This window comes from Nelusetta ayraudi, unplaced genomic scaffold, assembly GCF_046127955.1.
Source record: "Nelusetta ayraudi isolate G7.1 ecotype Tasmania unplaced genomic scaffold, CSIRO-AGI_Nayr_v1 ptg000021l, whole genome shotgun sequence".
Lineage (NCBI taxonomy): Eukaryota > Metazoa > Chordata > Actinopteri > Tetraodontiformes > Monacanthidae > Nelusetta > Nelusetta ayraudi.
In genome coordinates, this window is record NW_027466071.1 from 2,365,635 (window position 1) to 2,383,449 (window position 17,815).

The window sequence follows — 17,815 nt, forward strand, 5'->3', positions numbered from 1 at the left end:
TGCTGATTCACTCAGACCCCAGTACAGGACTGGATATTGACTTTAACAACGTCATGTCAATCAAGGTCAAAGTTGGTCAAACATCTTTCTCTATTTTCCGACTTTACCCACAGCAGCCACGCCACCAGGAACACTTTAAAGACTTTGTTGACACAGTTCCTTTCCCAATGTCAATTAATTGTCTTCCTTTTACTTTGGTCATGGTCTTTTTTTCCCCCTTTAATGTAGAACCTTTAATCTGACATTTTGCTTCAGACAGTAAAACCCGACGTGTGGTTGAATCTCCCTAGCTGGCACCGCTTGTATTGTCCCAAAATTGGCCACCCGTCAAAGCTACCACACACTCATTTCCGATGAATAAATTCAAGGACAGATTATGTGTTTTACAAGCAAAACCTGAAAGCCGCCACAACAACCAATTACTCGTTACACGCTTTCATAAATACCCAACTGATATGGTGGATAATATAAGCATATTTGGACTGACGTTCCATAATGCAACAGTTAGTTTCTGGGCCATTCATGAAAACACTCCAACGCCCGAGCCAGGCTGGGCTCCGTGAAGGCAGCGTAATCCAGCCCAGCCGCTACTCCAGCCGCTGAGTAGCCATTTTGGTCCCACCTAAAACAGACCGAGCAGCCTCACTTTGGGCCGTCGGAGATGGAACAAACCGAGTCGACGGCGAGCACCTCAGCCACCGGGACCTCTTAAACCTCTCTCGAATCGTTCCCGCCGGTGACTCTCGACGCCATGGCTTGTTTCTAGACGAGAGTCGACGGTGGAGAAGCGCGTTTAGGTGGCATTTGGAAGTGGCGAGCGACAGACGTGGTGCCTTCACGGTAGTTTAGTGAGCTCCACTGACGGGACTGAGACGGGGCAGTGATTTCGTGTGAACGTAGCAGACCATTGACGTGTGTATGTGTGTATGTGTGTGTGCGTGTGTGCGTGCGTGCGTGTGTGTGTGCCCATGCCATGTAAACGGTAAAACAAATGAGCTTAGAATGCTTTTTAGTGCGCACTTATTTTCTTCTTCTTCTTCTGTCGCTAAGCAGTCCAGCTTCTCAGCTTCTCACATACGTCCGGTCTGCTTTTGAACATTGTCACGATCCATGCTGAGACAGTTTCGCCCCGGAGGCAGCCGCGAAGCAACGCAATAATTCAATTGTCGAGCTGTCGGACTGAGAAGAAGGGGTTTCGGTGGGTTTTCGACGGCTGCTGGAGGGAGGAGAAAAGACGAAGATACACTACAAGATGTCAACAAAAACTCCTTTGCCAACCGTCAACGAGAAGGCGACGGAGAGCGTAAGTATAAAGGGGTTGTTTGTTGGGAGGGTTTCTTCTAAACTTGCTCAACTTTTGCGTCATTGCATCCGATTGTCAGTGAAGGTCCACGGGGGGGTGGTTTGGTGGTGGTCGATGTTTCCCCCCCAATTTGTTGCGGATTAGTGGTGTTTTATGCTGCCTTCCAGCGCTGTTCTTTCACACTTGGTGTTCCACTTTGTTGATGAATCGTAAACAAGCGTATTCTCAGCGTCAAACACGCCATGAGAGTTGATTTATTACCGACCGTTTGGCATTTTGTTTTGCACAAAACCCTTCAGTCTCAATCGGGTTGACCGTACGTTTTAATGCGACTGCAGGTAATTGGGATGAAGTCAGGATATTTAGGCCCGACCGCCGCCGACATAACTACAGTACTTTGCTTGCTGAATCTGGCAGGCAACAGTGAGCTCGCTTATGCCTCGCTATTGGCTCGTCGGCCTGTCACTCAAGAGTTTTGACCGTTCAGAGTACCAAATACGGACTTTGTTGCTCCCGCCTCCCCGTGACACACAGAACATCCTGTTTGTCCGAGCGATGTCAAGGTTGCTGAGGTGCAGCAGCGGTGCGACCACCCACCGCCTTTCAAAATAAACGTCTTCGGGGTCGCTGTGGTACAGGCCGTGCATCATTTCTTAGCACAGTTTTAACTTGATTTTTCAAATTGGGGAAAAAATAAGACAATGCAGAGGGCAGTGTTTATTATTTTTGCTCTAGTAGAATAGAGGCGCTTGTACTTGTATGACACTGTTAAGCTAGCTGGTTCTCATTACGTTAAAACTATGTAGAAAACCTTTTTAAATGGCAGTTTGTGTCCTACTGGACGCAAAGGCTATATGCTAACTTGCTGCACCCATGCTCATTTTCCGTCGTCCAGTTCATTAAAGCAAAGCTAAATTCATGTTGTATTTCCCAATCTTTGAAAGAAAAGCCTCACAATTCTTCGAGGCATAGTTTCTATGTCGCGTGAACTTCTGTCCACCTTTCAAGTCATTGTGCCGTTGAGACTCAATAACTGCCTCCAGCTCCCAGGTGATCTCGTAAATTGTTGCACAGTTCTGTTTTATATGAGGCTTTACTGCTGCTGAGTTCAGTGGTTTGTACAAAGTCATCCAGCACTCATCTCCCTCTGTGATGTGTCTTATATATTCCTTTAGTGACACCTTCCACCCTCCTACAGTACCATGTCAATCTCACCAATCAGCACGGTAGCAGAAGCTGTTGTGACACGGTGAAACTTTATTGATCTTCAGGGAGAAACTGGGTCGTTTCTGATGTTGCCCACTGATAAAAAGGTACAGCAGCCTTTTTAGCCTGCAATTAACCTGCAAAAGATAAGAACTAATGACACCAATGTTTTTTTTATGAGCGATTACGAGTCAAATCATTTTCTATGATTGAAAACTAAGACTGAAAACTTTTGCCATTTTGAAAATGATTTTTCAGTCTTCCTTACCTTTATAGAAGAAGAAGCCTTTTTTTAATCCCACATTTGGAAAAATTTGCATAATTACAGCAACAATATGGTGCAAAAGAAGGAACATTATATTAATAAAAAAGGACAATAAAGAAATAAATATTTATAGACTGAGAAAGGGCAAACAAAATATTTACATCATTTTAACAGTTGGATTATTTTACAAGTTATGTACATATTATTGACAGGTAAATAACTGTTTAAAGGAAGCGGGCGATAAAATCCCTTTTATTCTGAAAGAATAACGTCTGCCATCCGCCTTCCAGCGCTTCTCTATGTAGCTGCTTTGTGTTGGCTGAACTTCCCTCCCTCCCCCCACCTCTGTGTCCCTCTGGTTTGTCTGTGGTTATCTGGACTCTGAGTTGGCGGGGGGCAGAGGTGGTGAATCTGGTGTTGTGGGAATTTTCTTTGGGCATCATCAGTGGGGCAGAACTGTTGAAACATGACGGGCTCACAGGCAACGAGGAGACACCGCAGCCTGGTGAGTAACCTTTGAGGAGAGAGAGGGATCAGATTGAACTGCTGGGACCTTGTTGCTTGTTGTTGTTGTTTGAACAGGAAGTTGTCGCTGGAAAAATTGTAGCCGTGCTTTTTTTCCACCGCACGCTCTCCTTTGTCCCTCTTATAATCAGTAGACATGTTGGAAAAAGAAACAACAGTTGTCTGTGTTTTCTCCCCCACCCCCCCCCTCCTCTGTTAGGTATTTACCAGTGACCTTATCCTTGTACACGGTATTTTTATCCCGCTCGCTATCGCCCGAGTCCTAAAATATTTCTCGGTGACTTCAAGTGCGCACGCTGCTTAGCAGCAGGTCAGACGAAGCGACCTTCTCGCGGGTGCACAACGTGCCTCCAAAAAGCTCATTCAGCTCATTGTTTAAATCAGTGTTGGTGACTGAGGCTGCGACGTCGATCGCAGAGGGGGACCACGTCGGGACCCCAAGTCCTGGAGTTTTGGTACCGGGCTGCGACTAACAATTGTTTTTGTTGTCGACTAATCAATCGATTATTTTCCATTAGTCACGATTGTCTTCTTTATTTTCACAACCTATTTTGGACTTTTGTATCAGGCTGCAACTAACGGATCATTTTCGTTGTCGACTAATCTATTGATTATTTAGTTGATTAGTCGATTAGTCACGATTATCATCTTTAGTTTCACCACATTATTTGGACTTTTGTTTAACCTAACTTGCTTAAATCTCCACACCTGTGTTAAGCCATTGTACTCTGACAGCATATGTTTTACTCACAAAGCATTTATCTGTGGTTATAGTTGTGGTATTTTTCAACGTAAAATATCATAGGTATATCAATTCACAATTTAAAGGTTATATGCAGTGTTTATCACAGTTAAATACCTTAAACAGATTCCTTGGAACTTGAATACCGAATTAACAATTTAGTAACTTTGAGTCGGAGTTTTCGAGCCTTTTCAGAAAAGAAGCCGTTCTTATTCTTCTGTTTTTTGCAGGATGTAAACGACAGGCGACACTGCCACCCTCAGCGCTCAGTACAGCCCTGCAGGTGCAAGTTAGCATGCAGCTGCCGAAGTGTGATTTTATCATTCAGCAATTTACAGTAACAATATTGTTGACTAATCGTTGCAGCGCTAGCGTTGTACATTTCTAGAATTGAAAGAAAGTCTCAACTTTCTACCCAACAAACCCACTTGTATTACCCCCCCCCCCCCCCCCCCCAACCCTTTCTATTGTACCCAGGGTGAGTGGGGTCAGTTGGGTCTATAGACGGGAGGCGAGGACATGAATAGATGCAGGCGGGGCCGCGGCCACCGTCGCTGTTAATGAAACATCGGCGGGACGGTCGATACCCAGGCTGCAATGAGTATCTATCAGATTTTTTTTATTAGCTGTTAGGACACAGAGGGCTGTTTTTTTTTTTTTGAAAAGCTGTCCCAAACTGGATCAATGGCCCAATCGGTGGCTGCCGTCGGGGATTGTGGAACACAAAAGCCAGATAAGTACTTTTAGGGGTTTTGTCATTCAGATTGGGCGAGGTGTCAGTTATTGAATGAATCCACAGACTCTGCTCTGCTCGCCAGACACGTGTCTGAGGGAGCTCAATAGTTCAAAGTGTCTCTCGTCAAACCTGAAGGGGTTGTTTTGTGCCGACCTGCTTGGGAAAGAGAGCTCGGCAGCCATTTTTTCAAAGAAAGAAGGAGAGCGCGGGATTCCCGTCTCGTCCCCGCCGTCACATGTTTTCACTTTCCTCGTCAGCAACTTGCGCACAAAACGTGACTTTCGTTGTAGCGCGTGAAGCCACTCTCTTGTCTGCCAGTCCTCCCAGTGCATTGTGGGTGGAGTGGGGGGGACTGCTCCTGATTAAAATCACCCGGGTGAATATGTGTGAGCAGCAGAAAATGTGGCGACGTTTCTCGCCCTCTGTCTCGGAGATGCTGATAGGTCGCTTAAAGGTCACTGCAGTAACCAAAGTGAAAGATTAACTAATAATTGACGTCTCTTTTTTTTTGTCATTTTTATCAAATGACTTTTGCCACAGTTTTATCTTTCTCCTGCGGGACATGGTGGGTTTTTACACCCTAGACCAGGGGTGGGCAAACGTTTAGACTGGTGGGCCACAATGTTTTCTGAGATTTACTGAGGGGCCGGAGCAGCAGCAGCAGCAGATGGATGGAGGGTTTTGGTGACCCACCCCATAGGAGGAGAAAATATAGTTTGCAGTTTTGTAGTTTGCTCATGTCTAGCCTAGAACAACCCAGGACCCATCAGACCCATCTAGAACCACCCAGAATAACTCAGAACCACCTAGAACAACCCGAGAACCACCTAGAAACAACACAGACCCATCTAGAACCAACCCCGACCATCTAGAACCACCCAGAATATCCCAGAACCACCCCAGAACAACCCTAGAGCCACCTAGAACCAACCCAGACTCATCTAGAACCACCCAGAATATCCCCAAACCACCTCGAACAACCCTAAAACCACCTAGAGCCAACACAGACCCATCTAGAACAACCTTAGAACCACTTAGAACCAACCCAGAACCACCCAGAACTATCTACAATAGGGGTGGGCAAACTTTTTGACTGGTGGGCCACATCTGCCCTAGACGGCGCTCACCTTGACCCCAACGTGTCTGTCTTTTTTCCGCAGCACACATCTCACAGCAATGGGCGGCAGGAGATCAGCACACGGTCGGGCCGGGCCGGCGTGCGCTCCCGCAGCTCAGAGGAACCGCAGCAGCCCCACGTGGGGAACTACCGGCTGCTCAAGACCATCGGGAAAGGCAACTTCGCCAAGGTCAAACTGGCCCGACACATCCTGACAGGCAGAGAGGTGAGCCACCTGACACACACACACAAACACACACCAGTTTTGTAAAATGAATTACATTTGCATGCTACGATCCAAATTGAATTGAGAATTTATTTTGACTGATCCGCTGCGTTGAAGCACAAGCTCCGTGAGCCTGGGGTGGGAACGAAAACAAAAGCAAAAAACTAAATCCTGCAGAGTATGTAGATGCAATAAGGGATTCATTTTAGCTTTTTACTTGGAGTTCGGTTCGTTGTTCTGGTTCTAACTGTGTTTGCAGTGGCACTGATGGGTGATCTTTATGAAAGCAAGCTGCTGAGCCTTCCGTGAATCAGTGGTTAATGAGGAGAATCCCTCTTCCCACCGAGCTCCACATTTAAAACGCCTCTGATTCTCTTCTTTTATTACAGTTCTGTGTGATTTAGCGCTGAGCTAACGCTGTGGATGTTTCTCTCTCTCTCTCGTTCGCTCCTCTCAGGTGGCGATAAAGATAATAGACAAGACTCAGCTTAACCCAAACAGCCTTCAGAAGGTAACCTCACCTACCTACACACACACACACACACACAAACACACTTGCATGCTCATTTTACTGTCACGCTGGGGCAGTTTGATTACAGATTCATGATGCGTGAATGATTGGGTCTTAATTGAGTAAATGGAAAGCAGGGCATGCTGGGACGGAGCATGAGATTGGTGCCGTATTTGTGCTGATGTTGGAGGTGTGTATGTTGGGGGGGGTTGACGTGATTCTTGGACATTATTTCCCCTCAGTGCTGCTCAGTTACTGTGGAGCTGCAGGTGACGCTCTTCCTTTCAAATGGCCTCAAACAGGAAAAAGAAGTTCCTGTTGCAATGCAAATTGAGAGGGTCCCCCCGCTCCCATGGTTTCGCTTTACAGTTTCAAGTCACCCCCCCCCCAACCCCTTTGTATACATTAATGAGTGTGACATTCGGTTTGATGTATTAGTCTAGAGCCCTAAAATGTTTTGTTTTTGGCTGTAATAAATAAACTTGGGCTCGGGCCTCCTTGAAAATTGTACACATTGGAGTGTATACAGTATAAGTACACGCTCGATTGGACCGGCGCGGCCCAACCCTTGGCTGCTCTCTCTGACCAAGTAGTTTCTAGGAAGTGGGCTGCATTGACCAGGCTGTCGCAGCACCGGAGGCTCCCATTTCCCCAACCCACCCACCCCCCCCTCCTCCACTCCCCCCAGCCGACCGGCTCCTCCTTCCTGTCGCCGGCCCGCTCGCCGATCGGCTAGTGGTTTTCCATCAGTTTTTCCAAAGCTCCATTGATTGTGGCCTTTGTATCTGGGAGGCCCCGGGTGTGTGACACTGCGGTGAGCGACAGAAAAACACTGAGTCATGAGCAGCGCCACTCACTTGTTGTTTTTTAGTGTTCCTGCTTTGTCACAGTCAAAGGAGGAGGGGTGAAAAAAAAAAAAACTTAGAGGAATTTGTCAGGTTGTTTTTTTCACCCCAGCGCTGCCGTCCGCCAGGGATTTGGTTCTCTTTTAATGTTTATTTTAAGCACTTGGAACGCGCGTTAAAAAAAGAATTGACTTTAAATACTGTGAATGTTACGTCTTCAGGCTTGACCCGTTCAATGTGTCCATCCCTGTGTCTTAGATTCCTATTTATAGGCAGGCTCCTCATCGCTTTTGTTGTCGCTCCTTTTTTGATTAGAAATGAACTGGAGGCACAGAATTGTGTTGTGTGTGTTTGGCTCGGTGGCTGAACTCCTCCATGTTCTTGTGACATCTCTACATTATGGCTGGTGTGGTGATTTCTTATTTTGCGTGTTCCAGTTATACTGAATATCCTACAAGCTGTTAATACACTGAAGTAGTACATTTGTAACATTAGTAATTGAAATAAATGAACAACAATAATAATAATGATGATGATCAGTTATGTGTAAATTGTTACCTAGTGTGCAATAATCTGCTGCCACATGTACTGGACTGCATGGGATTTCTTCCATTGTTAACATTACATTTACACCATTATTTGCAGCCACACGTGCAGCTCTTGTCTTTGGGGCCGTCGTGGCTCCGCATCCTCTTCATCATCTGTGACGCGCCTGGAAGGTTGCTGTCGAGGACCGTCTGCTTTCAGCCGACTCTGTCGCTGTCGCTCTTTAAGAGGCGATGCTGAGAGGCCCGGTGTGTAGGAAGGAAGCCCGCCTGCCAGTCGCGCTCACTGCGAAGCGCGCTGTCAGGCGGGCTCTCTTGAAATACTGGGCTTCCTTAAACATTTTACACATCGGACCTTTTCAGTTTGCGGTATTGTTTAATGATTGACGATGGAGTTTCGCAATAATTTTTCAGAATCGGGATATCATCGGTATATCGTGCAACTCGGGTCGAGACTTCATTTTTTTTCTTCTGTGTTTCTTTCCACCACCCTTGCTCAGTTTTCATTACTCGAGCAAAGGGAATTAATCAATGGAAATACAGTATTTGATCATTGTCTTACCACTGCTTTTTAAAAATAAGACTTGATTGGGGATATTGGTGGCGGGGGAGGGGAAGGTGCACGCTGTTGGATGGCAGCGGGCTCAGTTGATCCTAAAATAGGTTTTTGGCATTTAGAAAAGCTCCGTTCCAACCTTTTCTGCAAACCTGGACTGAATGTCACTGAATCGGGGTCCATTTCTCTCCAACGCTCCTCTGGTTGTCGCAGCCAACCTGCATCTCGGCCAGTACCGCTGCCCCATCGACCTCTTACATAAGTCATAGAATTGGCGAGAGGCTGATTGGGCATGACGACGCCTCCGAAGCCCCGGCTGTTTATTTTCAGCTCTCGTCCCCGATTGATCGAAGAGTTTGCCGAGAACGGCGGTCACATCCGTCGCTGCCTTCGCCTTCCAACGTCGTCTCTTGCAGCCGCTTGGACCCGCCCAGGTCTTGTTGTCACTCAGGTCAAAGGGGCAGCAGGGGAGTGCGTCCGGTGGGAGGCCTGATTAAATGTAAACAACGTCCATTAAAATGCTGCGAGTGTGGATCAACCTCTGCTCCCCGTGCTGAGCTTTTCCTTTTCATTAGGCAGAGTGGCTGCTGAAGGGCAGCACCAGAGTCCTGCCTCGGTTCATTCACAAATTTACCAGGATGAGTTTCCTGTGTTTCGTGCCTTCCTACCGCCCCCCATTTATCCTCTTAGCGAAAGTGCATTTTGTCTACTGATGGGCTCTCTGTTTGAAGAAGGACTCTTGGATGAAGCCAAAGCTCTTAGGATAGAATGATTCCTCATAAACTCCCTGCATCTGCTGGGGTGTCTTGCATCTTGTTTCAGCCAGCTGGTGGCTGGAGCTCGATTGATTGGGACTCGCCTTGGTGGGATGGAATCTAACAGAAAGCTGCAGTAAATGATGCAAGTCTTGACTCCGTACCAGTTGGTGTTACAGACCTGCGAACAGTTGTAGCAGCGGCAACAAGTTTTAACGCTTTGACCGTTTTGAGTCTGGCTATGCAAACCACTCTGACCTCTTGGTCCGACTTTGTTTTGGGTTTGTTGAATTGATCACAAGATATGTTGTGTAATCATCAATCGCTGTGCTAATGCCGCTGCTGCAAGACACCGGCAGGTCTAAATCTACAACCCAACGGCTGCGTCATGTTCTGAATCATCTTGTCTCTCAAGCGTTCGTCACTGAGCTTCTTTGACTTTCGAGTCTTTGCTTCATGTGTCGTAATGTTACATAATTAAAGTTCTTTCCATGTGCAGGTCCTAACTTGGCCCAATGAACTTTATGGACTTGATGAGTTTTAAGGGAGGGACTTGTTCCGTTGACCTTCATGTTGTTCACTGAGCAGCTGCCACCCTGGATCTGAACACAACAGGTTCTGATAATTAAAGACAATGTACCTTCTCATGACTGTATGGATTACAGCAGTCGGGGAATTTGCGTCTACTGTCCATTTTTTTTTCCAACCTTTCAAACGATTCCATAGACATACTTTCAAGTTGAAAGTTAAAATGTACGGTGTCATTTTCCTGAGTAGCACCCAGGAAACCATGTCAGATTGATTCCTCTGTACTTTGTGGATCTGACGGGAGCCTTTCAGTGGATGTGTGGACAGAGAGTGATCACAGGCGCAGCCTAATGACAGTCAGTTGGAACCCGTGCACGATTCCGCCGCTCTTTGTCGTCTTCTCCTTTCTGCTCGTCTTGGCTGGAGGCGGTTTTGCTTTTGTAACGTTCAAACTGCTCGACTCCATTCCAAAGGACCGCCGATGGTATTTGGCCCTTGAAAAACCCTGAACCAGTGTATAATGTGAGTCACAAAATACAGTCAACTGGAGTGCACGTTAGGGCGAGTCACATTTTTGATGGAACTTTTTTTTTTTTTATTAAATGTTTTTGGACATTTGCTGCAGTATCTGTAGTCATCTGGAGTCTTGGTAGTTTTAAAGGTTGCATTTCTTTTGGTTTCTGGTGATTCACAGACATAAGAAACTGTTCGACTGCATTTGGTAATAATATTGGAACAAACTTAACCTTAATCGAATCTTTTGGAGTTTCTGACTCCCCTGCAGCCTTCCAGAATGGAAACAGGTGGACTAAAGTAAACATAACATCCTTAATGGAGATGATTGCATCATGCATGGCAGTTGCTACTGAGCTTATTTTGTCACCATATCCATTGAGCCGTTGCTTCAAATTTTGAAGTCTGGAGTTTTGACAGGCGGCGTCCGTATTGATAAAATCCCCAGTTTGACACAAAGCTTTCGCCGAGCTATTTCTCTTTGATGTATAAAGTCTTTCTTGTCTTGGTCTCGATACTCTGTAATCTTGATAACGTCTTGGTCTCAGTTGGTGTGTTGTCTTGACTACAACACTGTAGAGCCCTCTGACGGACTGTAGCGGCAATGCAAACTGTGAAGGACACGTACGCACGTCCACCTATTGGCATTATTGTGTAAGCGAGTGTGCGCAGGCAGTCCCAGTGTGCTGAATGTGAAAACATTGCCCGCTGTGCATCACCATCTGCTAGCCTCTCACACGCGGCTTTGTCAGGACTTGGATCAACCTTAGGCTCTGAGGTGCAGTCCACTCAAATGAGCCACAAATGAGCTCACTGATCACAAAATATGAAGAAATTATGGGGGGGGATTATAGGGTGATGGAATGTATTTTTTGTGCTTTTAGAATAACAGCATCAATTCAAAATTGAAATACCTCATAAGAGTCTTCATTGTGAGCCACAAACTGTTCCAGGATAAAGGTTGATATTATGCAGAATGTGTTTCTAGCCAGTTGCAGATGGAGGTCAAGGTCAAGGCCGGTCTTTACATCCCAACATCCTCTGACTCGCTTTGACATGTTTTACTGTTTTGGCCTCAAAAGCGAAAGTTGCTTCACTCTAAAAGGAGTGGCAGCAGCGGCTGTGGTGGTGCTTTGCTTTCTGGGTATCTTTCCCAGTTTTGGATCTGCTTCACAATTTCTTTCTCGGTAAGCCGGCTACCAGCGCGGCCACTCCTGCCCGCTAAAATATTGATGCCTCTTCATATTTTATAGCAGGGGATGGAGCGCGAGAGAGGTGCGGTTAACTGCGGATCAATAATGAATTGCGGTAGTCTTCCCCCCCCGCCCCGCCTCCTTCAGAAGAAGGAGGCATAAATTGAGTCGTTGAACGCAGCCTGCGTTGATGAAGCGTCTTCTTATTGGCGCCGATTGGGGAGATGTGACGTTGCATGTTTTAACATTTGGGCTCGAGCGGATGAGCTCGAGATCTTTAAGGTTGGTTAAAAGTGATTCATTATGGCCACAATCACATTTCCCTGGCGAAGGGTTAGAAAGGGGAGCTGCTGTTTGGAGGTTTTGGACAAACAAACTCCTGTTTTTGGGCCCAAGATCTGCTGCGCTGATGCCAAGTAGCTCGTCGTCAGGGGCGTCGCACACGGGCGTCCCAGCTGCCTCTCCAAGTCAATCTAGTCTTTGTGCACTCATGTGAAAATCAGTCTTAAAGTGAAATATTTATTTGTGCTGTACGGCATTAAAATGCATGTTAAATTTAAAGGGAACTCAATATTTGAGGAGCTTAAGCATCCGACATGCTGCCACTCTTTAATTATTAAATATTTTGGACTAGTAAAAAAGAAAAAAAAAAAAAAAAGTGCTTATTGGTGGTGGTGGCATTACCTTGCACGGCTCAGGAAGCTGATGTGGTAAACTTTAATAATGTAGCAGCTTTGGTTGAAATGAGGTCACAGCAGTTGACACTCTGATTCGCCCAGATTTACGTGTTTTGTGTCGGACCTGGTGTGTGCTATTGTAGGTTTAAAACCTAATATTAATTTTCTTTATATTTATTAATCCACCTTTTGAAACGCAAACTGATTTGAAATGTAAAAAAAAAACCTCAAATCTTCAAAGACTGAATGTGAACAATTTCTGATTCTGTGCTTTTCAGCTCTTCCGAGAAGTCAGAATAATGAAGATCTTGAATCATCCCAACATAGGTGAGTGAACCTCCAGCAAGCTCAGTCAATCTAAACTCTCGGGCAACATTCAGTACATTATGACTTAATGCAGATGAATCTCATCTGTATATTTTCAACTTGTTATATTCTGTACACATCTATGGCAATATGTATTATTCATTTTTCATTATTTCATTCCTGCACTTCATACAACAACGCGTTAACGGTTTAATTATTGAGTTGCACAATGTGTATTTAATTCATTGCTGAGCACTCTGGTGGGACACCAAGTGCATTTCGTAGCTCTGTATTTGTGACTTGTGCAGCGACAATAAACTTGAATCTAATCTAACAGTCACACGCCAAATCTGATTATTATGTGTATACTATAAACAGAATGCACATGCCAAGTCTGGCGGTAAACGTCGTTGCTAACTGCGCACACCTGCGTCACGGCAGAAATTCAATCTATAAACTAAATTTAATGGGAACGACTTTGCGTATTCACACTCAAAAAGCGCGCGAGTGCGGCACGGCCCCATAAAACACACACACACACACACACACGAGATGAGGTCAACGGGCCTCCCCGCTAATGAGTTTTAATTTCCTCTCAGCGCGGCCCGTGATTTCCTCTGCAGAAATGTGATTATAATTTCCAAAGTGATCCTCGACGCTCGGCGCAGCTCTCCGTCTTCGCCGCGCCGCTCTCACTCTCGCTCGCCCGCTCGCTCACTGTCTTCCCATCCCACCTGGTCTATATTTAGTAGCGCAGCCCTCGGCCCGATCATCACAAACCCATTTCATATCTGCGAGCTGAACGCACCGCACTTATTACGGGGTAATAAAAACAGCCTCTGGACTGAAAAGCAAATATCGAGTTCTGCTCTGCTCCGATCGATCATCCACTGCGCACGTGGTCACGACACACACGCACGCACACAATGAATTCATTCCCTGTGCTCTTTGGGTTGTTGTTTTTTTCGCTGTGTTTTTGCATCGCCTGAAGCCGTTATTACCACCATGCTACCTAGAATTCCACGTTCCTTCTGCCTCTGCTTCCTTTCAGTCAAACTCTTTGAAGTGATTGAGACGGAGAGGACGCTCTACCTGGTGATGGAGTACGCCAGCGGAGGTGAGATGGAAATAAAACTGCCAACACTTTGTCACCCACCCTACCGAGCTTCATGAAAGGTGCCTTAGTTTCAAAAAGGGGGAAGCGGAGCCGTCAACACAGGCAGCAAATAAATCCAAAAATACAGGGCAAAGCGTTATGAAACCAATGCAGTTGGTAGAACTGTGTGATTTATTAACACAAAACTAGAAAATATGCATATTGATTATTCCTATCCGAAGGGAGAGATGCACAGCCTGCACGTTTGAAAGCAACAATGTGGATAAAATCTAATACTTTGAAGCACCTCTAGTGAACAAATATTGGTGAAAAAGAAAATAAACATGTTCATCAGTCAAGGCTCGTTATTATCGAAGCTCGGGCGGCTGTCTGCTGAGCTTGTTGTCGACAGCGCTTCTACTGCTTGACAAAAAAAGGAGTGAATAGATGGGAAGTGTGAAGAAGAAAAGATCGATGAACTCGTTTCTTCACACCCCTGCTGAACAACGATGGCGTAACAACAGCGAGAGGGAGCGCGTTGTTGAAAACACAATCTTTGGTCTGCTAGCGAGCCTCAATTTCTAATTTAGCCAAAGGTTTCAGCAGGAACACACATTCACAAGCGAGGCGGAAGCTGATTTGTGTTCAAGTGCGTCATCAACATTCGCTCTATTGAATTACCTGTTGCCTTCGACGTCGACGAGCTTCGAGGCTGCGGAGACATTTGTGCAGAAACGCTCGGTTTTGAACTTCCTGCTTCAGCTGATGCTGTGTTTCACTCGCACACGTTTGGATGGAGACCAACGCGAGGCAGCTGTGAGGCGGTCTCAGAGATGCAGGCCACCTCAAGTAAAGAAGCAAATAAAGAAACAAAGTGAAGAATGCATTTCTCCCCCCAATTTCCTTTGGGTTGTGACAATCTCTGGGACTTTAACTTTGTCTTTAATGATTGAGCGGATACTCGCAGTCTGGCCAGTGGCCGGTACAAGACGCAGCGCAGACTGACCACACCATGTCCACCTAATTTGACAGCGACCGTCATTGTACAACAAAACCAGACAGTGTAGCCTGGTCTTGGCGTTATTTGTGTGAGAAGCAACTGGACAGGTTCTCGGTCCCTGTTTGGGATCCTCCCTCGCCAAGTGGTCGTTTCCTCGCTGCTTGTCGTCATTTTTCGCAGAACCGAACCAAAGTTTTTGAGTTCGTCCCGGGATATATGCAGCGTATGCGCGCCTCTGGTTTTCCACTTATCTTTCCTCATTGAAATGCCGTGTCACAGACGCACGGAGCCTCAATGGCTCTCCTCATCGATTTCTTCCAAAGGTCGTGTTCAGCCTGGCGGAAACCAACAGAAACAACTTATTGCCCGTCGAGCGACAAATCGGGTTACAACCAAGACGGGAACTCTGGTCCCGGGCCCAGCTACATTAGATCATAATAAAGTAAAACTATTATATCCCCATTTGGCATTGATTTTTTTTTTTTTTTTTTTGGGGGGGGGGGGGTAGAATTGAAACAGAATGAGAGGACGGCTTTAAATTGCCCCGATGGAAGTCCCTCGAAAAATGACATGGATTTCAGGTTTCAGTCCAGCTTGGATTTTGTTGTATTGGTGACATTCTCCATTTCTGGAGTAGTTTTCCATTTTAACATAAAACTCTTGTCAGCTACAACCCCACATATAAATTATGAAATGAAATGATGACTCTCTTTGATATGCAGATGAAAGGATTGATGATTGTCCTCATGCATCAGCCAAAACAACTCGTTTCTACTTCACAATTCTGCCCCTTTCTCTGAACAGGCACTTTAATCTACCGTCTCTCTGTCCTGGTAACTTTCCGCTGTGAACCTGAACCCCATGCGCCGCACATGCTTTGCCCTCCAGCTCCCCGACGCCGGTGGTGTTGGCTGGCTGTGCCGTCTTTAGCCCATGAGTCAGGCAGCAGCGATGAATCGTGGCTTTTTTTTCAGTTGGAGAAGTATAGAAACGTGCGCCCGGTCTGCCTCCACAGGTCAGCGCCGAGTGAGTGGGTGGGTGGCAATGGAGAACTCGGTGAAAAAGCCATGAGGGAGGTGCGTTTCCTGTTGCTTGTTATTTAGTTTAATTCCGCTCCGTTGCAGCCGAGGGCGGGAAGTGTTGCTTGACGGTTCCTCTGGCTGGCTGGCTGGCTGGGAGGGTCTGCAGCAGCAGCAGCAGCAGCAGCAGCTCGGTGCCTGCCGGAGGGGCTGGGTGTGAGGGAAGCAACAATTTGGTCCCCAAAACACCCTGGAACCATGCACATGGGTGTCGGCGTGGGCCAGCTGTGTTGTAAAAGTTAAGCAGAAGTTTGAACATATTACTCCAATACTGAAACCACTTCATTGGCTCACAGTACAACACAGTATATCCTTCAAAATCCTGCTGATAGTCTGCAAGGCTCTCAGTGGGTCGGCTCCTCAATACATTTCTCACTTGCTCGCTGCTTACAGCCCGGTCAGGTCCCTCGGGTCATCAGGCAGAGCTCCTCTAGTTTTACCCAAAGGTAGATCCAGGTCTACTGAGGGGGGGCCTTCAGCTACTGTGGTCCTGCCTGGTGGCCTGAGGTCCATCACGACTGTGTCCACATTCAAAACCAAACGCGAAACCTTTTGTTTTCTCAGGCTTACAGTAAGTCAGTGCCATCTGTGCGATGTCCATGTGTGTTTATAGCTGCGTTTCCATGACCCGTAGAATTGCACAAAACCTAAATATTGCGATTAAAAACTGGTGATGGAAACGGCTCAACTTGGGAAAAACCTCTCAAATATGGCTAAAAGGTTTTTGGAAATTTCAGAAATATTGCTTTTATTTTGAAAAAAAACTGTCAAGGCAGCTATTGACCAACTGACGTTATCCCTGCAGTCTCGGTCCTGATTTGTTTTTTTTTCCCCCTGCACTAAGACCCTGTTTTTCTGCCTTTCTCCTGCAGGAGAGGTCTTCGACTACCTGGTTGCACATGGAAGAATGAAAGAAAAAGAGGCCAGGGCTAAATTTAGACAGGTACCCGGCGTTCTCCCTCTGCACCGCTCTGGTTTCACACCTCTGCTCTCTGCCGTCCTCTGCCCCGTCCCACTCTGCAGACGGAGGAGACATGTCCAGACCCGTCTCCTGCCACGGCATCGCGATGACACGCGGTCCTGAATGCACCGAACGCCTGCACGAGTCGGCAGACTGTTCCCTCTCCACTGGGTTTAATTTCTAGTCACTGCTGAACTGCTTCAGTAGTATTTGGGTTTGAGTTAACTCGGTTAGTTTAACTAAGTTTGAGTTGTGAAAGGACTGATTCAGAATTTTGGACGTACACTACCGGTCAAAAGTTTGGACGCACCCGACTAATTCATTCTCATGACGATTGACATTGCAGTCTCTTTTCGACACGCCAGTCAAATAAAATTAAACAGACTTTCGATGTAAATGTCTGGAAGTCATGGAATGATGTTTAGACGTGAAAACTACAGTACTACACATGCCCTCCAATGGAGCCTTGTGAAGGGATTTAAATTGTACTCATGCCAATTGCTTTGACCAGAAGGACTGGATGAAACGTGTTGAAATGGCCTCCACTGAAAAACAGCACCCTGGCTGGCTTGGAAATGAAGCCCTATGTCCACAATTCTGAAACGCCCTCTTAAATTGAATTTTTTTTTCTGAATATAAGAATTTCTAAGACATGGCCTGGAAAATGCAGCATGCTGCAAAAAAAAAAGTGAAATGGTAAATATTCCACTACGATTCAAAAAAAGCGACTTTCTTAAACCGTCTCTAAATAATGACAAACTACATGAGCTCGATGTCTGAGACAGATAAATGCGCAACAGTCAGACGGCGCCGAGGAAAATAAAAGCGGCTCTGTCTTTCTCTGTTGTTGTCTTCAGGCCTGCGTGTCTCGTTTTATCTTTCCTGTCAGCGTCGGCCACATCTTTTCCCCCGTGAACCACATCCTCTGTCGCCGCCTGAGAGCACAATAGCAGCACTTTGACTAAACTCTGCCTCTCTCTCCCACCTCCCAGATTGTGTCAGCTGTGCAGTACTGTCACCAGAAGCACATTGTTCACAGAGACCTCAAGGTGAGTTCAAAGGATGCCAGACAATTAATCTTAGAAATACACCCACAAAACTCTTCCTGGGACGCCTTGTGTCTACTACAA

The 17,815-nt window shown here is 46.2% G+C and overlaps 1 protein-coding gene across 22 annotated transcripts in view; it reads left to right on the forward strand.

The window, feature by feature from the left end:
* The first annotated feature begins 323 nt into the window (after positions 1–323).
* mark3a (MAP/microtubule affinity-regulating kinase 3a) overlaps positions 324–17,815 on the forward strand; it is a 41,056-nt gene continuing 23,564 nt past the window's right edge. For 5 of the 22 annotated variants that reach the window (XM_076027647.1, XM_076027661.1, XM_076027662.1 and 2 more), the window contains exons 1-7: positions 324–1,303; positions 5,938–6,120; positions 6,578–6,631; positions 12,522–12,570; positions 13,601–13,666; positions 16,597–16,667; positions 17,678–17,734. In XM_076027647.1, the coding sequence (XP_075883762.1) occupies positions 1,253–1,303; positions 5,938–6,120; positions 6,578–6,631; positions 12,522–12,570; positions 13,601–13,666; positions 16,597–16,667; positions 17,678–17,734 (531 nt within the window). In that variant the 5' untranslated portion in view covers positions 324–1,252. Of the gene's footprint in view, positions 1,304–3,158; positions 3,280–5,937; positions 6,121–6,577; positions 6,632–12,521; positions 12,571–13,600; positions 13,667–16,596; positions 16,668–17,677; positions 17,735–17,815 lie in introns of those variants that run through there. The other 17 variants (XR_012926790.1, XM_076027646.1, XM_076027658.1 and 14 more) reach the window with 6 other exon arrangements.